At 33.7% G+C, this 17,919-nt stretch overlaps 1 protein-coding gene across 5 annotated transcripts in view; it reads right to left on the reverse strand.

Moving 5' to 3' along the window:
• Positions 1-17,919, reverse strand: part of cher (filamin A protein cher) — a 106,700-nt gene that overhangs the window by 13,464 nt on the left and 75,317 nt on the right. For all 5 annotated transcript variants that reach the window (XR_015838254.1, XM_088267333.1, XM_088267332.1 and 2 more), the window contains 7 exons: positions 12,785-12,925; positions 11,334-11,503; positions 10,119-10,244; positions 5,962-6,075; positions 4,860-5,048; positions 3,651-3,753; positions 1,182-1,324 (listed from right to left, as the gene is read on the reverse strand). Coding sequence is in view for 4 of the 5 variants with exons in the window: in XM_088267332.1 (XP_088123458.1) it covers positions 1,182-1,324; positions 3,651-3,753; positions 4,860-5,048; positions 5,962-6,075; positions 10,119-10,244; positions 11,334-11,503; positions 12,785-12,925 (986 nt within the window). In the remaining variant the exon portion in view is untranslated. The remainder of the gene's footprint in view (positions 1-1,181; positions 1,325-3,650; positions 3,754-4,859; positions 5,049-5,961; positions 6,076-10,118; positions 10,245-11,333; positions 11,504-12,784; positions 12,926-17,919) is intronic.

The following is a 17,919-nucleotide window of genomic DNA, read 5'->3' on the forward strand; positions in this document are numbered from 1 at the left end:
TAACTTTTGAAATGGATAATACATTTTCCGAGATGGAAAATAAATTAAAAGAAGCTGAACTACGCGTTTCGGAGCTAAAATATCAGCTCAGTGCGCAATCAACAATGGCTCCAGATAAATAACTTGGAGATTTCTGGAGTGCCCGAGTAAAACGAGGACCTTCCCAGCGATATCGTCATGAACATTGCCAAGCTTGCTGGAGTTCCGTTGAAGTCAGAAGATATTGAATTTGCACATCGAGTTCAGGTTTTCAACATCGAGGCTGGACAACACCAAAATATGATTGTGAAATTTAAAAATCGAAAAATCAAAGACAATATCTTATCAGGCATCCAGAAAATAAAAAGGAAAATTACTTCTTCTGATATTGAGTTTATGGGCAAACCTGAAATCATTTTTGTCCATGAACATCATCTCACTCCCATAAACAAAAAACTTCTCAAAGATTGCAAATAAATTTAATGATACTGAACTTGGACTCTTAGTCAACTGCGTGCGAAACGCGGAGCATTTTATAATAATAAAAACTTGTTTGATTATTATGTAATAAAGTTGAACAACCTGCTTCCGCTGTCCACAAAGTCATAAAAAATATAAAATGAATATATAAAAGATCTATATAGTGGATAGATCTGAAAAATATCGCATTATTTGGCCATATCGTATGTGATTGGATGTCATAAACAATTTTCTTTTGTAATGTTTTATAGAGAATTATTATAAAATTTCTCTTCAGCATGAAAAACCTCAGTAAGGGCAAATTATTGTAATTTGGAATTATGTATATGATGAAATAAAAATACCGTAGAACGGGGCTACTTGAATTTTGATGTGTTACTTGAACCCAGTACAAAAAAATATTTAGATGGTGGTATCAATCGAAGTATCGTGACAATAAGTGTCACCTATCAGGGAAACAATGAATCATTTCGATACGTTCATTATTGTAGACCAAATACAGATTTAAATTATTTTTTTTGTACTGGGCTCAAGTAACACATCAAAGACCAAGTAGCCCCGTTCTACGGTAAATAACTTCATAATGAACAGCGAAAATAATACAGATGGTCACAGTTTTAAGAGATTATTGGCTTTAGAAATTTGGGTAAAACAGACATTATTATAATTGTAGTCACATACAATGATTTTTTTATACAGAAAGCAGTAAGATGTTTCTTTACCTTGACTGTGAACGGAGAACCTTCCACATGATGGTCAGCAAATTTCAGATTGACAATGTAGTACCCTGGCTCTGTGGGCTTGTAGCTGATCTTCAAGACTCCGTCATTGGAGTCCTGGCATTGAATTTCCGCTTTGCTGGGACCTTGAATATCACAAAGTGCATTGAAATGATTTGTAAATACATATTATCTTTTTAAAATCTATACTGCCTTACATAACTATGTATAGAGCGGTCAGCCATTTTGAATTACCTTAAGCTGTCATTACACATTAGTATTACGATGGTCATTAATAGTAATAAATAATATGCATAAAACATGTCGCACACTCCTTTCAAGAAGGTCATAAATAAAAAAACTTGATTTTTTAGGAGAACGTTTTTAAAGTTTAAAAATATAACACAACGTATTAAAAATAAATATCAAGCCACTTATTGAACTTTTTACTGTGCAACAGATCTTTTTAGGTAAAACCTGAAGGTTTTTTCTACATTTGAAAAATATTAAGTATATTAAAAAAAAATAATTAAACAATACCTTATCTTCAAAATGCAAAAACGAAATTTTCTGCCCTGTAGCGGGTAAATATTAAGTTAAGAATATGCCTCTTTTGCTGGGATATATGTAGTACATTTTCTCGGCATTCCGAAAACATGCACAACTGAAAATTGATGATTTTTTAATTATGACGTTCTTGAAAGGAATGTGCGATGTGTCTATTATAGCGCCCTTGAGGTAGTATTAGTAAAAATGGCGCTGTATAAATTATCTAAATTTATTATTATTATTTGTGTTAAATATCGCAAAACCCAACCGAATATTTGAAATAAGATCAACATGTGCAGATATTGTTTGAATTAATTTACATTAATGCAACACAAATCTAAATAATACACATCACACATCTGGATTTTTCCACTTAGGAGATATTTTATATTTATATCTCAACAAAGATGAAGACATTTTATTTATTGTTTCGGCATTAACTTTGTGGTGAGACATGTTATAATGATTAAAGAAAACACTTGTTTTTTACCACTTGAGTTTACCTGAATGATGTTTTTGAGTTTTTTGATGTTTTTGAGTTTTTTTTTACCTGAATGATGGAAGTTCAACTTCTGAAACATGTAGTCTATAATAAAACTCAAGTGGTAAAAAACAAGTGTTTTCTTTAATAATTGAAAGATGAAGACTATGGATGTGAAAGAAAGAAGCTCGCTGTCTGCTATGATAAATGTTTATTAATGTGTCTGTTGCTGTTACATTCAACACATGGCGCTGGTATTGCGGTAAAAAAAGTATTTTGTAAAAAAAAACATGTTTTTAGCTGTCACAGGTAAAATCACCCGTCACAGGTTTAAGATTTTGAAGAAACAATCATTTAAATTTTTATTATCATAGATTCAAGCGACCCTGTAATACATTCAATCCATTATGCAAACTATGGCATGTTCTCTCCGATTCCGCGGCTTCACATGTTAGCCAGTGCTTTTGAAAGTATAGATTTTTTTAATATATTTTTATCCACCTTGAAGTCTGTACATTCTCCATGTTATAATGGATAAATTTAAACGTTGTGTTTCACTCTCTCTCGCTGCTCGCTGATAGTGTGTGAAGGAGACGTGTATTTACCAGTGCTTTCTATTTGTTATTTTATGTTTTAGACTTTTTGTTTCTCTATTAGTGTATTCATTAGTGTATTTTATATTAGACACTGTATATATGTATTATGTTAAAGGCATTAGCCGTTTGATAAACAAATAGATAAATTATATGGTAAAAATGACAAGGACACTGCTCCTGAGTCCAATGATTGGCAGAAATATTTGTATGGACACGCGGGCCGTGTTCGGCACACGGAATGTGTTACGTTACATAGTATGAATAATATTTGGAATAATACTTTTGAGTGAAAAACTTTTAATCATATGCTAACTAACTAATTAACAAACCATTACGCCGTTTCACCGCAGCGGTAGGCAGAGAGAATAGAACGCCACACCACTCTGTCTATGCAAACATTCTTCGCCTCTTCCAAGTTCATGCATCTCCTCATACATACCCGCCGATTGTTTCGACTCCTAACCTGACCGCTTTCAAGTATTTGGCATACCTGATCGTGCCAAGTTTTTTTCGGTCTTCCTATGCTCCTTTTTCCAATTACATTCGACTCATAAATTTGTTTTACCGCTCTTTCCTCACTCATTCGTTCTACATGTCCAAACCATCTCAACACACCTTTCTTAATTTTATCGATAATGCTTGTCTCAGCTTTGCATTCCTTCCACTATTCGAACATCTATCATTCATCGTTTTGTCGCATATTCTTCTGAGAGATTGCATTTCGACTGCATTCAGTCTACTTTCATCCTTCATCTGCCAACTCCATGTTTCACTTCCATAAATTAGGGTCGGAACCAGGACTCCGTTGTGTACTACGTTTTAATCATATGCAATGTAAATAATCACCTTCAATAGAGAGTGACAGACCACCATAGCCGGCATTTTTGGTGTCTACGGAGAAAGTGTTGTCAGTCTTGGTCTTGCCTTCCTTCAATGCAGTTCCAGTCACCTATAAAATAAAATTTATATTAATAAATCATTAATACTGATATGTCGCTTACTCTTTTCAACAACGTCATATATCAAAAACCTTGATTTTTCAGAAGATCGTTTTTAAAGTTTAAAAAATAATAAAATGTATTAAAAATAAATATCAAGCCACTTATTGAACTTTTTACCGTGCAACAGAACAGATCTTTTTAGGTAAAATTTGAATGTTTTTTCTCCATTTGAAAAATATTTTGTTTATTTAAAAAAATTATTAAACAATACCTTTTCTTTAAATGCAAAAACAACACTTTCTGCCCTGTAGCAGGTAAATATTAAGTTTAAAATATGCCGCTTTTGCTGGGATATAGTACATTTTCTGAGCATTTCTTCTCCATGTTATAATGGATAAATTTAAACGTTGTGTTTCACTCTCTCTCGCTGCTCGGTGATAGTGTGTGAAGCAGACGTGTATTTACCAGTGCTGACTATTGTTATTTTATTATTATTTTATGTTTAAGACTTTTTGTTTCTCTATATGTGTATTGGAGTATTTTGGAGTATTTTTATATTAGATACTGTATATCGTAGTCATACAAGAGAAAGTAACCAAATGCATTTTTTTACAAAACGTGATCATTGACTATTTGATATCTTACTAGCTTAATATTGCCCTTGAAAAAATCCTAAACGATTTTAAACTTGGAAGTAAAATATATTGACTTGTTAAAAATGACTAACTGCATTGATGTTTATTTTCTTGCAGAGCAAAAGTGACTTAAATAGCCCCCCCGAACATTTTACGTTTTGTTAGTTGGTCACTTTCTCCTGTACGACTACAATTTATAAGCTGCCTTTTTTTTTTAAATAGATACAAATCAGAGCATTGGGTTATCATTAAGCATCAGTAAAAATTACCTTGAACATGTTCTCCGTTGTATTTCACCAATAACTCACTTTCTCCTATACGACTACGATATACGTATTATGTTAAAGGCATTAGCCATTCAATAAATAAATAAATAAATAAAGACAGAACATTGGTTTTCTACATCCACGGGTATTGGGAATCACATGTGTGATTGGGACAAAGAATGAAGGGATATATTAATGCTACGAGGCTCCTACCTTCACTTTCTTAGCGTCTCCGACTTCCTGCTCTCCGACGGTAATCCTGAACGGGGAGTTAGTGATGTGCTTCCCCATGCGCTTGACAGAGACGGTGTGCTCGCCCACCTCCCTGGGAGTGAAGGAGATGCCGATGTTTCCCGTCGGCAGGCGCTTCAGGAAGCATGGCTCCTCCAAACCGGTCGGTGCCTGGAATCAGAAACAAAATGGATTAGGATAAAATAGTTTTAAATAAAAAGTTTAATGAACATAGTAGAAATAAGGATAAAATAAGACTACCATTTTTGAAAAAACAGTCACAAAATTGTATAATGTATAAGGGTTTGAAAATGTATAAAGAGATTTGTAACGGACCAAATGAAAACGCGGCCCGCAAAAGGACTGCATTTATAAATTAGGTTGCTTAGTTATAAATGCACTAGAATTATAAGCGAGGGGCTGTTCCTAATAAAGGATTTTGTTTGCCACAGAGGAACAGCCCTCGCGTTAGGCATGATTTATTTATATATGTAAGATATTGTAATGTGAATATTGTATAAAACATGGTACGGTGCGACTCCGTCCTCATATTGAAACTCGCCAGACTGAGCGAGGAAAGGGGGCGTGGCTCCCAATACTTAAGCTGGGGCCAACGGGAACCCAGCGGGAAAGTGGTGGGAACCGCGCACGTAGGCAATAGGGGGACCAGCTCGGCGGATTAGCTCCGTAGGGATATAAATATGTGTACATTTTTGTAAATAAATCATTCCATCCTGGACGACCGCACTTGGTGTATTATTTCTCCGCTCGCTCTACCCTTCGCTACTCTACTGGATTCTCCCCCTGGACTTGACCATCGCATCGACCACAGACTACGAACCAGTATCTACACCTCGACCTACGCATCGTGACCGGACCTGAGAATTATTCACTTGGTAATTATTCTCTACTTCTCGCCGCAGGAATTCAGGACTTCTGGGATTTACGCCCCCAGAAGCGAAGCGCTACGGAAGACACGCCACACCTATCTACAGTTGTGAGGTTTGGCGCCCCACGAGATTATTACTTTCTTATAAATCAACTAAAACACACATTTTCCTACTCCGACTGTATTATACCATACCTGGATGGAAGCGTTGAGGCTCCTGATATCAGAATCAGAAATCTTCCCTGGCAAGGACACTTCACTGCAGCTCCCTACAGATATCTGGTTCCTCTTTCTTCCTTCTCCGCTGACCTGGAAAATTCACAAATGTTATTTCTTAGTAAAAAATTATCTAATGAGCTTAGCTGAGATCGGAAAACATAAAGAGAAAATGAAAATAAATTATTCTTCTTATAATTCTTCTGTCCGCCGCGTGGTGTAATGGTCAGCGTGTCTAGCTACCGAGCTGGAGGTCCCGGGTTCGATTCCCAGGGGGAGGTGAAAATAAATATAAGTGATTTAACACTGTAATATTTATTTAATATTACACTGGACTGGTTCCTGATGCGCAAGAGTGATCACCTTGCCTTTATGTAAATAATGATCAAGGTAACACTGCGTCAATTTGATGCAGTGCCCTATGCACCATTAGGTGCGGATAAGGGTTATAAGTAAGTAATTCTTCTTCTTATCCACACCCAATGGTACATAGGTCACTGCATCATCGAAACGCAATTTATCTTGATCGTTGACACTTGAAGGAAAGGTGGTAAGCCCTCAGCTTCAGGTACCAGTCCAGGGTAATATTGAATAAAAATTAGAGTGAAAAGTCGATAAAAATTCTTCTTCTTCAAACCCTTATCCGCACCCGATGGTGCATAGGGCACTGCAATACCAGGGTAGTATTGAATAAATATTAGAGTGAAAATATCACTCTTATTTAACTGTTTCCCCTAGGAATCGAACCCGGGACCTCTAGTAAGGTAGCCGAGCGTGCTGACCACTACACTACGGAGCCGGATAATATTTCCCAATTATAATTACTCACACAAATCTCCAATAACAGTGTATGAAAATATGCATAGAACTAAAAGATCGAAAACACAAAATCAAACATGCACTATATTCAGTCCAAGTAACTTTGAGTATTATGTGATAAATCTGTTTAGCCGGCTTCCATCATCCATAAAGTCATTAAATAAGAAATATTTGTATAAAACAGCAATTATAATTGGACAATGGTGGCGGATAGATTTGAATTATTGGGTTGATGCAAAAGTAATGACCGTTTTTTATGATCCCAGGTAAAAAAAATTTTTTCATAAATTATGAATAGTATCTTCTTTTTTTATGATTCCATTGTATAAAGGATGCTTTCCCTCTACTTTCTATTCAGTTTTGGCCTGGCTAGAGTACAGTAATAACCCCTTGTATTTTTTCAAAATGTCGTTCGATAAAGTGCATTTACGTATTGTTTACTTTATGAATTCCGTAAAGACAATACCGCGAGTGTGGCAACCAAAAACATTTGTGAAGTGTATGGAGCAGATGTCATCAAAGTTCGACAGGTACGAAGATGGTTTGCAAAATTCCGATCTGGAGATTTTTCACTCATTTATAAACCACGTACCGGGCGGCCATTGAAGTCTGATGACGACGAATTAAAAGTCATAATTGACACCAATCCACGTCTAACCATCAGGGAGATTGTGTCAATGATGGAAGTCAACCAAACAATCGCATTAAGACATTTAAAGCGTATGGAAATGGTTTCGCGGTACGACGTTTGGATACCTCATCAATTGTCGGCTGCCAATTTATTGGAACGTGTTTCAACGCGCGTTGCTTTGAGTGCGAGACAAAAACATGAACCTTTTTTGCATCGTTTGGTGACGGGAGATGAGAAATGGGTTGTGTACAACAACGTGACAAGAAAAAGACATTGGACTATACCTGGACAAGCCCCATTAACAACTTCGAAGGCCGAAATCCATAAAAAAAGTTATACTTTGTGTTTGGTGGAATAATAAGGGTATTGTGTGTTTTGAACTCTTGGAACACGATAAGACAAGTACAGCAGAACAATATTGTCAGCAATTATCCAAATTGAACATGGTCCTTCAAAAGGATAGACCAGAATTGGTAAACAGAAAAGGGGCAGTGTTTCATCACGACAACGCGCGACCACATGTGGCTATGATGACCCAACACAAGCTAAATGAGTTAAATTGGGATGTTATCAAGCATCCACTGTATTTTCCAGATCTTGCTCTTTCTGATTTTTATTTATTCCGATCACTGCGAAAAAATTTTATTGATGAAAAAAATTATTCAATAGAGCAGGTAAAAACATCCCTTACTTCATTTTTCGCATTAAAATCCGCGGAATTTCATACTACTGGTATTAATAAGTTGATAGAAAGATGGAAGAAGGTTAAAAGAACTGATGGAAATTATATAATTTATTAAATAAATAATACATAAGAAAAAAAAAATTTAAAAAAATATATGTAAAAAACGGTCAAAACTTTTGCATCAACCCAATATATTGTATCGTTTGGCCACGTCATCCATGTTAACATAACTCACGACAGATGAATAATTTAATAAACAAGATTTGAGGATTATTATAACCCTTATCCGCACCCAATGGTGCATAGGGCACTGCAACGAATTGACGCAGTGTTATCTTGATCATTACTTACATGAAGGCAAGGTGATCACTCTTGCGCTTCAGGAACCAGTCCAGGGTAATACATATTAAATAAATATTAGTATGAAATCACTAATATTTATTTTCACCCCCCCTGGGAATCGAACCCGGGACCTCCAGCACGGTAGCTAAACACGCTGACCATTACACCACGGAGGCGGACAAAAAGATATGGGGACACATTATTGTAAACATAATATTTTGAATATGTGTGCGATGAAAAATAAAATAAACGGAATCTAATGTTATTGAAAAATAAGGAAATACTTCACCTTTAAAAAAAGTTTTAAATGTTTTAGTTAGTATGACCAATATGCTTAAAGTACGTATCGCTCACTCCTCAAGAACGTCGTAAATAAAATAAACTTGATTTTTCAGGAGAACGTTATTAAAGTTAACAAAATATAATACAATGTATTAAAAATAAATATCAAGCCACTTATTGAACTTTTCACTGTGTAACAAAACTTTTGAAGTAAAACCTGAAGGTTTTTTCTTCATTTGAAAAATATTTAGTTTATTTAAAAAATAATTAAACAATACGTTTTCTTCAAAATGTAAAAACAACACTTTCTGCCCTGTAGTGGGAAAATATTAAGTTTAAAATATGCCCCTTTTGCTGGGATATAGCACATTTTCTGGGCATTCCGAAAACATGCACAACTGAAAATTGACAATTTTTGAATTACGACATTCTTGAAAGGAGTGAGCGATATGTTTTATGCATAGTATCACTAACATTATGTCAAAAGGGTATACAGTTGGATTCTTACTAGACCTCACTACCAGGAGCGCAGTACTTGTAGAAGATCTCAGAACAATAAACACACAACCATGTACCAATAATATCACTCACATTATGCCAAATGAATCTCCATGTGACAATAACTATGCATCTTATCAAAACTGCAAATTGGATCGCGTTTTTTTTGTTGTATTTCACAATATAATATAATTACAAGCACAAAAATGATAAACTTTATAAAATAAAACAACTTTGTTTTAACCGCTTTTTATTGGTACACTTTATCCAACCGGTTTCGAATATTTTTAAAATCATATTTTCATATGGTGTACGGAGTGCGTGGAAGTTTTTGGTAAGGGAAGGGTAATTAACTATGAGTATTTCAATGTTTTAGAATTTAGTACATAAACCCTGATGATTACAAGGTTCTTGACGAAACCGATTGGATAAAGTGTACCAATAAAAAGTGGTCAAAACATAGTTGTTTTATTTTATAAAGTTTATAAAATGTGCTACAAAGTATCTGCGAAAAACATTCAAGAAACACAAATATTATATTATATTAATACAAAAAAGATCCTACAAAGGCATGGCCTGTGTGTGGGTTTACATTTTATTTTAGGTTATAATAAAGGGTACTGGAAAGAATACAATACATATCAAAAATATAAATAGATTGAAAGTGCTAATAATAATAGCCAATTATGCAATTATTTTTTGCAAGTTTTGAAATATACACTATACACCGTGTGAACTAATAAGTCTCAAGTTAAATTTATGAACATTTCTATTAGTTGTTTTTTCTTCTAGACAGTGTTTTTTTTTTAATTTCATCATCCAAAATCGGCCATTGCATTTGGTACAATTTGAGTGATAAACAGTAAACGAAACACATACCTTGGCCGTAAATGGAGATCCCTTGATGTGCTTGTCGCCAAATCTAACGCTGACCTTATATTCACCGGGAGCCGTTGGCAAATAAGATACGGCAACAGTTCCATCTTTGTTGTCATGAGCAGTAATCTACATGAAAAAATGTTATAAGCTTTGATTAATGATAAAAGGATGACATGTGACAGAGAAAATGGCTACAAACACAAACTGCGTAATTTCGACAAAAAGACGAGAATATTCTAAATCGACAAATGTTTTTACGTTGCAAGAATATTAAAATCACAAACATATTTATTACTTCTCTCGGAAAGTGAGAATCGAGTTAGATTTTGATTTGTTCTTCAAACAGGAAACCGAGCACAGAATGGAAAAATAACAACGTTATTGTAACGTAACAAATCAAAAAGAAATTGAATCCCGCACGATACAACGTGATAAAATTATTGTTACAAGAAAGTAAAAAAAATAGCCACATTTTTCCGAAGCACAAACAAATCATTCAAATTTAAAATTTTGACGTTTTTGAACAAAAATAACTTTATAAATGCTGCCAGTGTACAAAATTATTCAAATTGATTTCCAAGTAGGCACTGAAAGTACTTATTTATGCTAATTGTATTTCATTATTGACATTATAACAAAATAAAGAGAATCGTTCTATTTTTTTTAATCATACGAATCTTTTTATGCATTTCTGAACAAATTTCGAGTTGCTTTCTAATAAGGAAACGAACAGAGGAAAAACCGCTTATACATACTCTGAGTGGTGGGGATTCTTGTCAAATAAATAATATCATGGTTTTTATGCACATGTATATGCTAAAATAATTAATAAAATATTATTTAAGGAGAGGGGGGGGGGCAAACTACAATATAATATTTATAAACGTTAAAGTTACAATTTTTAAGATATCAATATATCGTAGTCATCCAGGAGAAAATGACCAAGTGCATTGTTTTACAAAACGTGATCATTGACTAATTGATATGTTACTAGCTTAACATTGCCCTGAAAAAAACCCAAAGGATTTTAAAATTGGAAGTATAATATATTGACTAGTTAAAAATGACTAACTGCATTGGTGTTTATTTTCTTGCCAAGCAAAAGCGACTTAAATGGCCCTCCTAAATATTTTACGTTTTGGTAGTAGGTCACTTTCTCCTGTACGAGTACGATATGAGTATATTTGTTATATTTTGCCAATTTTACCGACTAACCTCTGCCTTGCTAGGGCCTTCCACTGCCATACTAAGTCCACCGCCGCCAGCCCCCTTGGTGCTGATGGTGAAGTGACTAGGCTCCCCGCTGGCTCCCAGGGAGAGACCGGGTCCATAAGCGGTCACGGAACCCGTGCTGATAGAGTCCACGTGGAACTTATACGGGGAACCTAGGATAACAAAAAAGATAGGTCAATAAATTTTAAAAATATTTCTCGCTTCATCGCGTCCCTTGAAAATCCAAAAAAATCTTCGTACCCCTAAAACAATATAATATATTTTTTTATAAAATTAAATCTAAAATCTAGTTACGGCTTATGCAATACCGTTTAGCAGTCGACGTTATTCTCAGTTAAAAAAAGGCGTTAAAATGTTTTTTTTATTGTTTTTTTATTAAAATCGAGAATGACACTAGTGCTGCAGCTCCAAGCTGCATATATTGCTCACTCCTTTCAACAACGTCATATATCAAAAATCGTTAATTTTCAGTTGTGCATGTTTTCGTAATGCCCAGATAATGTACTATATCCCAGCAATAGCGGCATATTTTTAACTTAATATTTACCCGCTATAGGGCAGAAAGTGTTGTTTTTGCATTTTGAAGAAAAGGTATTGTTTAATTATTTTTAAAATATGCTAAATATTTTTCAAATGGACAGGTTTTACCTAAAGAGATCTGTTGCACAGTAAAAAGTTCAATAAGTGGCTTGATATTTATTTTGAATACATTTGATTATATTTTTAAACTTTAAAAACGATCTCCTGAAAAATCAAGTTTTTTGATACATGACGTTGTTGAAAGAAGTGAGCGATATGTATCTTGTTTAGGTCTAATTATTTAAAATCATTAAAAAAACAATGGATTGAAGAATGAGAACACTTTCGAAATTCCCATATGAACTGGCTCTACAACTGTTAAGCTTATAATACCCTATTATATTTAATGTTTTCAAACAATAAGGCCTGATAAAGATAAAGGTTCTACTGTAGTGAGTTCTTCTTAGGGGTTTTCACAATCTTTGTGATGATCGGTTTGCTCGTTTCATGGTCATGGTTCAAAGGATTTTAAACTTGGAAGCATAATATATTGACTTGTTAAAATGACTAACTGCATTGATGCTTATTTTCTTGCCAAGCAAAGGTGACTTAAATGGCCCTCCTGAACATTTTACATTTTGTTAGTTTGTCAATTTCTCCTGTAAAAAAATAAAGTAAAATGAAAATATACAAAACATGTGTTTGACCAATAGCCACGATTGAAGCAAGAGCAGATACTTCTAGAACAAAATCTCGACTTCGAACCTCCGACATGAAGACTCTCCGATCCATATCCGGAAACACATTGCGAGGCCACTTTTTCCTGTACGACTGCGATTTATAAGCTGCCTTTTTTTAAAAAAATTGATACAAATCAGAGAATCGGGTTATCATTAAGCATAAGTTAAAATTACCTTGAACATGTTCTCCGTTGTATTTCACCAATAACTCATGAGAACCCTCCTCTCTCGGCTCGTACTTGATGCTGACTGTTCCATCATGGTTGTCTTCGATGATAGGAAGATCTGTCTTTCCTGATGGCATCTTTATCTGAGCTGGAAATAATAATAATAATAAAATATTTCAACAATTATTTCCACTGCAGTGCGACGTAGGTCAAGCTACCTCAAATGTTTTCATGGTATACAGTGGAACCTCTCATAACGAGCATAATTCGTACCAGAATCTTACTCGTTAAGCGAAACATTTTTTACAACATTTTGAGTGTGTCCAAATACTTGTTCACAAATCTGGATTATCTCCAATTATAGGAGTTTTTTTATAGTATTTTTTGACATCTCATCAAAAATGAAGAAGAATATGGAAGTCTGGGCATTTACGGGGCTGACGACCGCCATAGGCTGGTTTAAGTGATCACTTTACACACGTGTCACATTCACCAATTCTACTCATTATTGACAATCACACTACTCAAATTCTTGGAAGTTCTATACATATGAACCAATTTTGAAACATTGTTCTTGAATCACTAGAGACATCTATTGGTGAGATGAAAATAAGCTTTTTATTGAGCAGAAACTCTTTTATTAGTATGTGAGGTCCGAACCCTGGATTGTAATCACACACATGAGAAAAGCCAGAAAATATCATTTCCATTTGATTGCCCAGACTTCCATATTCTTCTTCATCTTTGATGAGATGTCAAAAAAAAAATTCTTTTGACTGACGCGGAAGTCCCGGCTCACAAGTGAATGTCGTGAAAAAGGGACTTGCCTTTCTATGTAACTTGTTATGCTAATTGTCGCTCGTTAAGGGAGAAAAAAATCACCTTTTTTTGCTCGCTATGCGAATTAATCGTTATGAGAGGTTCCACTGTATGATTAAACAAATAAAAATGTATTTTTGATATTTAATTTAATGTCATAAGTGTTTGTCGAATAAATTATGTACAATCCCAACGCATAATCAAACTAACAAACCATCACAGAGAATAAAACGCCACACCACTCTGTCTTTGCAAACATTCTTCGCTTCTTCCACATTCATGCACCTCCTCATACACACCCGCCGATTATTTCGACTCCTGACCCGACCGCTTTCAAATATTTGACACACCAGATAATGCTAAGTTTTTCTCGGACTTCCTCCGCTCCTTTTTCGACTACATTCGCCTCATAAATTTGTTTTACCGTTCTATTTTCTTACACTCATTTGATTCACGTGCCCAAACCATATCAACACACCTTTCTTAATTTTATCGATAATGCTTATTTAAGCTTTGCATTCTTTCATTATTTCACCATAACGCATAATCTACCAGTTAAATACTTCGAGTAGCCAAAAATTAACCCTTATCTTACATGTTGAGTATGGCTCTACATTGTATTTATTACTCCAACTTCGATGTCGAGTTTGGTTAAACATTATATGACCCAATTTCTACTACTACTACTACTACTACTACTACTACCATCACGCCGTTTCCCCGCAGGGGTTGCAGAGAGCATGGAACGCCACACTCTTCTGTCCTGACATACACTCCTCGCCTCATTCACATCCATACATCTAGTCATACATGCCCTCCGATTACGCAGACTTTTGACACCGCCAGATTTTAGGTACTGATTGATCTGATCGTGCCAGGTCTTTTTCGGTCGTCCACGTTCTGTTTTCCCTCTCACATTCGCCACATATATTTTCTTAGTCATTGTCTCGTTACCCATTCGCTCCACATGTCCATACCACCGCAAAGAGCTCTTCCTAATCTTTTCAATTATTACCCAATTTCTAAAGTAGGTAATATAAATAAATAAATAATACACACTCCACAATGTACCAATATATGGTACAACTAATATGAGACCTATTTTTCATTTATTTTGTAAATCGATTAAGTCAATGGTGCTGGGTATGTTCTATGGATTAAAATCATAGAAATTCCAACAGTTGAAGATCTGGTTAGTTCGGAATTCCTATATTTCAAAACTGCATATTTTTACAATCTCCCCCTCATTCAAATACTATTCCCACGAAACGATTCTGTCTTTTTTTACACTTTTGATGGTCTATTTTTACGTGACACGTGTTCAATATGTTGGGATAGACCTATCATGTTATAAGCATTCATATATGTGTACGAGTAAATATATATTTTTATATTTGGACACGAAAATAAATTAAATATGATCACGCGATTCATCATAGTATATCAAATTCCTTGAATATTTCAGCTGATAAATAAAGAATTTTCAACGTTGTTTCATAGTACTGAAAACTGTCATAAATTAAAATCTTCTTGATATGAGATTGATGATACTTTTCACTTTTTAAAAACGTGTAAAAGGTCGTAATTATTCATACTTTTTTCTTGTTTTTAAGATAATTTTAATGGCCATTAACGCCGGAACGATTCAGTGTGTCATTCGTCATGAAATCAAAGCTATTAATTCTCGTTCTCTGTATATTATTTTCTTGTTACATAATGCGTTGCACTCAGGCTTTTCATATCAGAACGTGTAATTTCTATCTCAATCTATTTCGGTGATCGCAATATCAAATACTTACTCTCTCTCAAAATAATCTACTGCCATGATGAACGATCAAAAATAATGTAACGAAATCGTTTAATCAACACATCCGTGCGCTTTACACATCTCGCACAAATTAATTTTACACAGGAAAACATAAAAAACCAAAAATAAAATGCGAACTTGTACAAATTTAATATTTAATGCACGCGTAGGTACGTAAATTTAATGGCACTATAAAACTATTTACTGCGTAGAAAACATTTTTGAAATTATTTTTTTTATTATTTTTTGACATCTCATCAAAGATGAAGAAGAATATGGAAGTCTGGGCATTTACGGGGCTTACGACCGTCATAGGCTGGTTTAAGTGATCACTTTACACACGTGTAACATTCACCAATTCTACCCATTATTGACAACCACACTACTCAAAATCTTGGAAGTTCTATATATATGAACCAATTTAGAAACATTGTTCATGAATCACTAAAACTTCACTAGAGACATCTATTGGTGAGATGTAAAGAAGCTTTTTATTAAGCAGAAACTCTTATTTTTTTTCTCTCTTCAAATGAAAATATACATTTATAAAAATAAAAATGTAAATATCGTTTTTTTGACATCTTATCAAAGATAAAGAGGAATATAGAAGTTTGGGCATTAACATCACTTTACACACGTGTAACATTCACCCATTCTAGCTTTAACTCCACGATCCATAGAGCACTACAATTCCCATTAAATGATAATAAGTTCAAACGAGAAATAAATACAATTAAACAAATTGCTTACAATAACGGTTATAAACCAAATATAATAGACGCGATATTGGTGCGTAAAAATAAAATAATTTAACAAAAACATTTCTCTACTCAGCCGATACGTATAGTGAAAAAGTAAAAACCAACTGGAAAAGAAGCATTTACATAAATAAAATATCACATAAAATAACCAAAAAATCCGTAATAAAATAAAACCAGCATTTTACAAAAAAAAATATTTAACTAACATTTTTAAAACACAACGTAATCCTGGAAATATAATATATTAGACAATAGTGGCATATATAAATTAAACTGCGACTGTGGAAGTTCGTATATTGGTATGACTTCCATAAAATTCAAAACAAGAATCAGGAACATGAATTATGTTTGAGAAATAATAATTTTTCGGAATTCGCTAACCATTTAATAGATAATGATCACAAATGTCACCACAATAACGTAGAAATCCTAAAAATAATTAATACGGAAAGCCATAAACTGCAACATTTTGAAACAATAGAAATTAAAAAAAAATGTAAATAACAGTAAACCCATAATTAACAATACGACAATAACTAAAACCACCCCCCTATTGGCTTTGTTCCCACTGATAAGAAATAAATAATAATAATAAATAAATAAATAAATAAGAAACTGCTACTACCCCCTCTTCAACCTTCAACGTCCCAAGGACCCAACTCCAAAATATAGAATTAGCTTCACATACGGTGTTTGAAAATGATGCGGAATGCATCGAAACACGTGTCACCGTAGATTTTAAGAGGTAGTAGTATTTACTAAGTAAAACATTAATTAAAAATAATTAGGTTTTACCACGTGACTGCCGAATCAATTAATGAAATTATTTTTACCTTATTTAGATATTTGTGATTATTGTTTTCTATTTATTGTACATTACATAGATACATGTTTATTCATGTATGCATGCAAATTATAAAAAAAGTATTTAAATAGATTACATGGTTGAACTTATATGAAATTATAGTAACTTTAAACATAAAGAGCAAATCCACTCACGAGTAGGCATAGGCTATGAAACTTAAAAAGTTAAAGCCTGAGTAGGGTCATGATAAGCGGTGTTGCATAAGCCGTAGCTAGATTTCAGAGTCACTTGGACGTTAGGTAATTTAAAAAAAACTTATGTAATGTTGATAGTAATTTACTCTCACGAATTAAGTCAATAAATATCGAAATTTACAGTTAAGTGTATAAATTATGCGTTAAATATATTCTCAACCAATAAAAATGTAAAAATAATGTACCCACGAAAGTCATCGGATCACACTAATGTCGTAATATAAGTGTTGTAAAGTATTTAAAAATACCCCGTTTCAAAATATTACTTTCACGTTAGATATTTATAATGTGGCAAGAATATTTTAAAAATCGAATGGTGAATCAGTTGTTTACGGAAATTCGAAAATTTTGCGCGGCATTTTCAGCGCGGAAAATAAAACGATTGAAAATGTAAACAAACAATAAGTACCTACCTACTTTTGTAGATCGTGATAATATTCAAAAAGGAGGTTGTTTTTAAAGAAATATTTATCAGAATTCTGATTGTATGAATAAAATTTCATTAAATTTAATTTTAGGTGGACAAATTGTGACAATTCGTGTCGAAATTGGACAAATTCATATCGTATAAAAACTATGTAACTCCAAATGAAAAATGTTTTCTTTTCTAGGAAAACGTATTTTTTTCTATATTTTTTGTGCATTGTACATTGTAATTCTGATTTTCTATTATGGATTTAAAATATCAAAATATGT

Source organism: Brachycentrus maculatus, unplaced genomic scaffold, assembly GCF_059751285.1.
Source record: "Brachycentrus maculatus isolate JH-2025_06_01 unplaced genomic scaffold, ASM5975128v1 h1tg000293l, whole genome shotgun sequence".
NCBI lineage: Eukaryota > Metazoa > Arthropoda > Insecta > Trichoptera > Brachycentridae > Brachycentrus > Brachycentrus maculatus.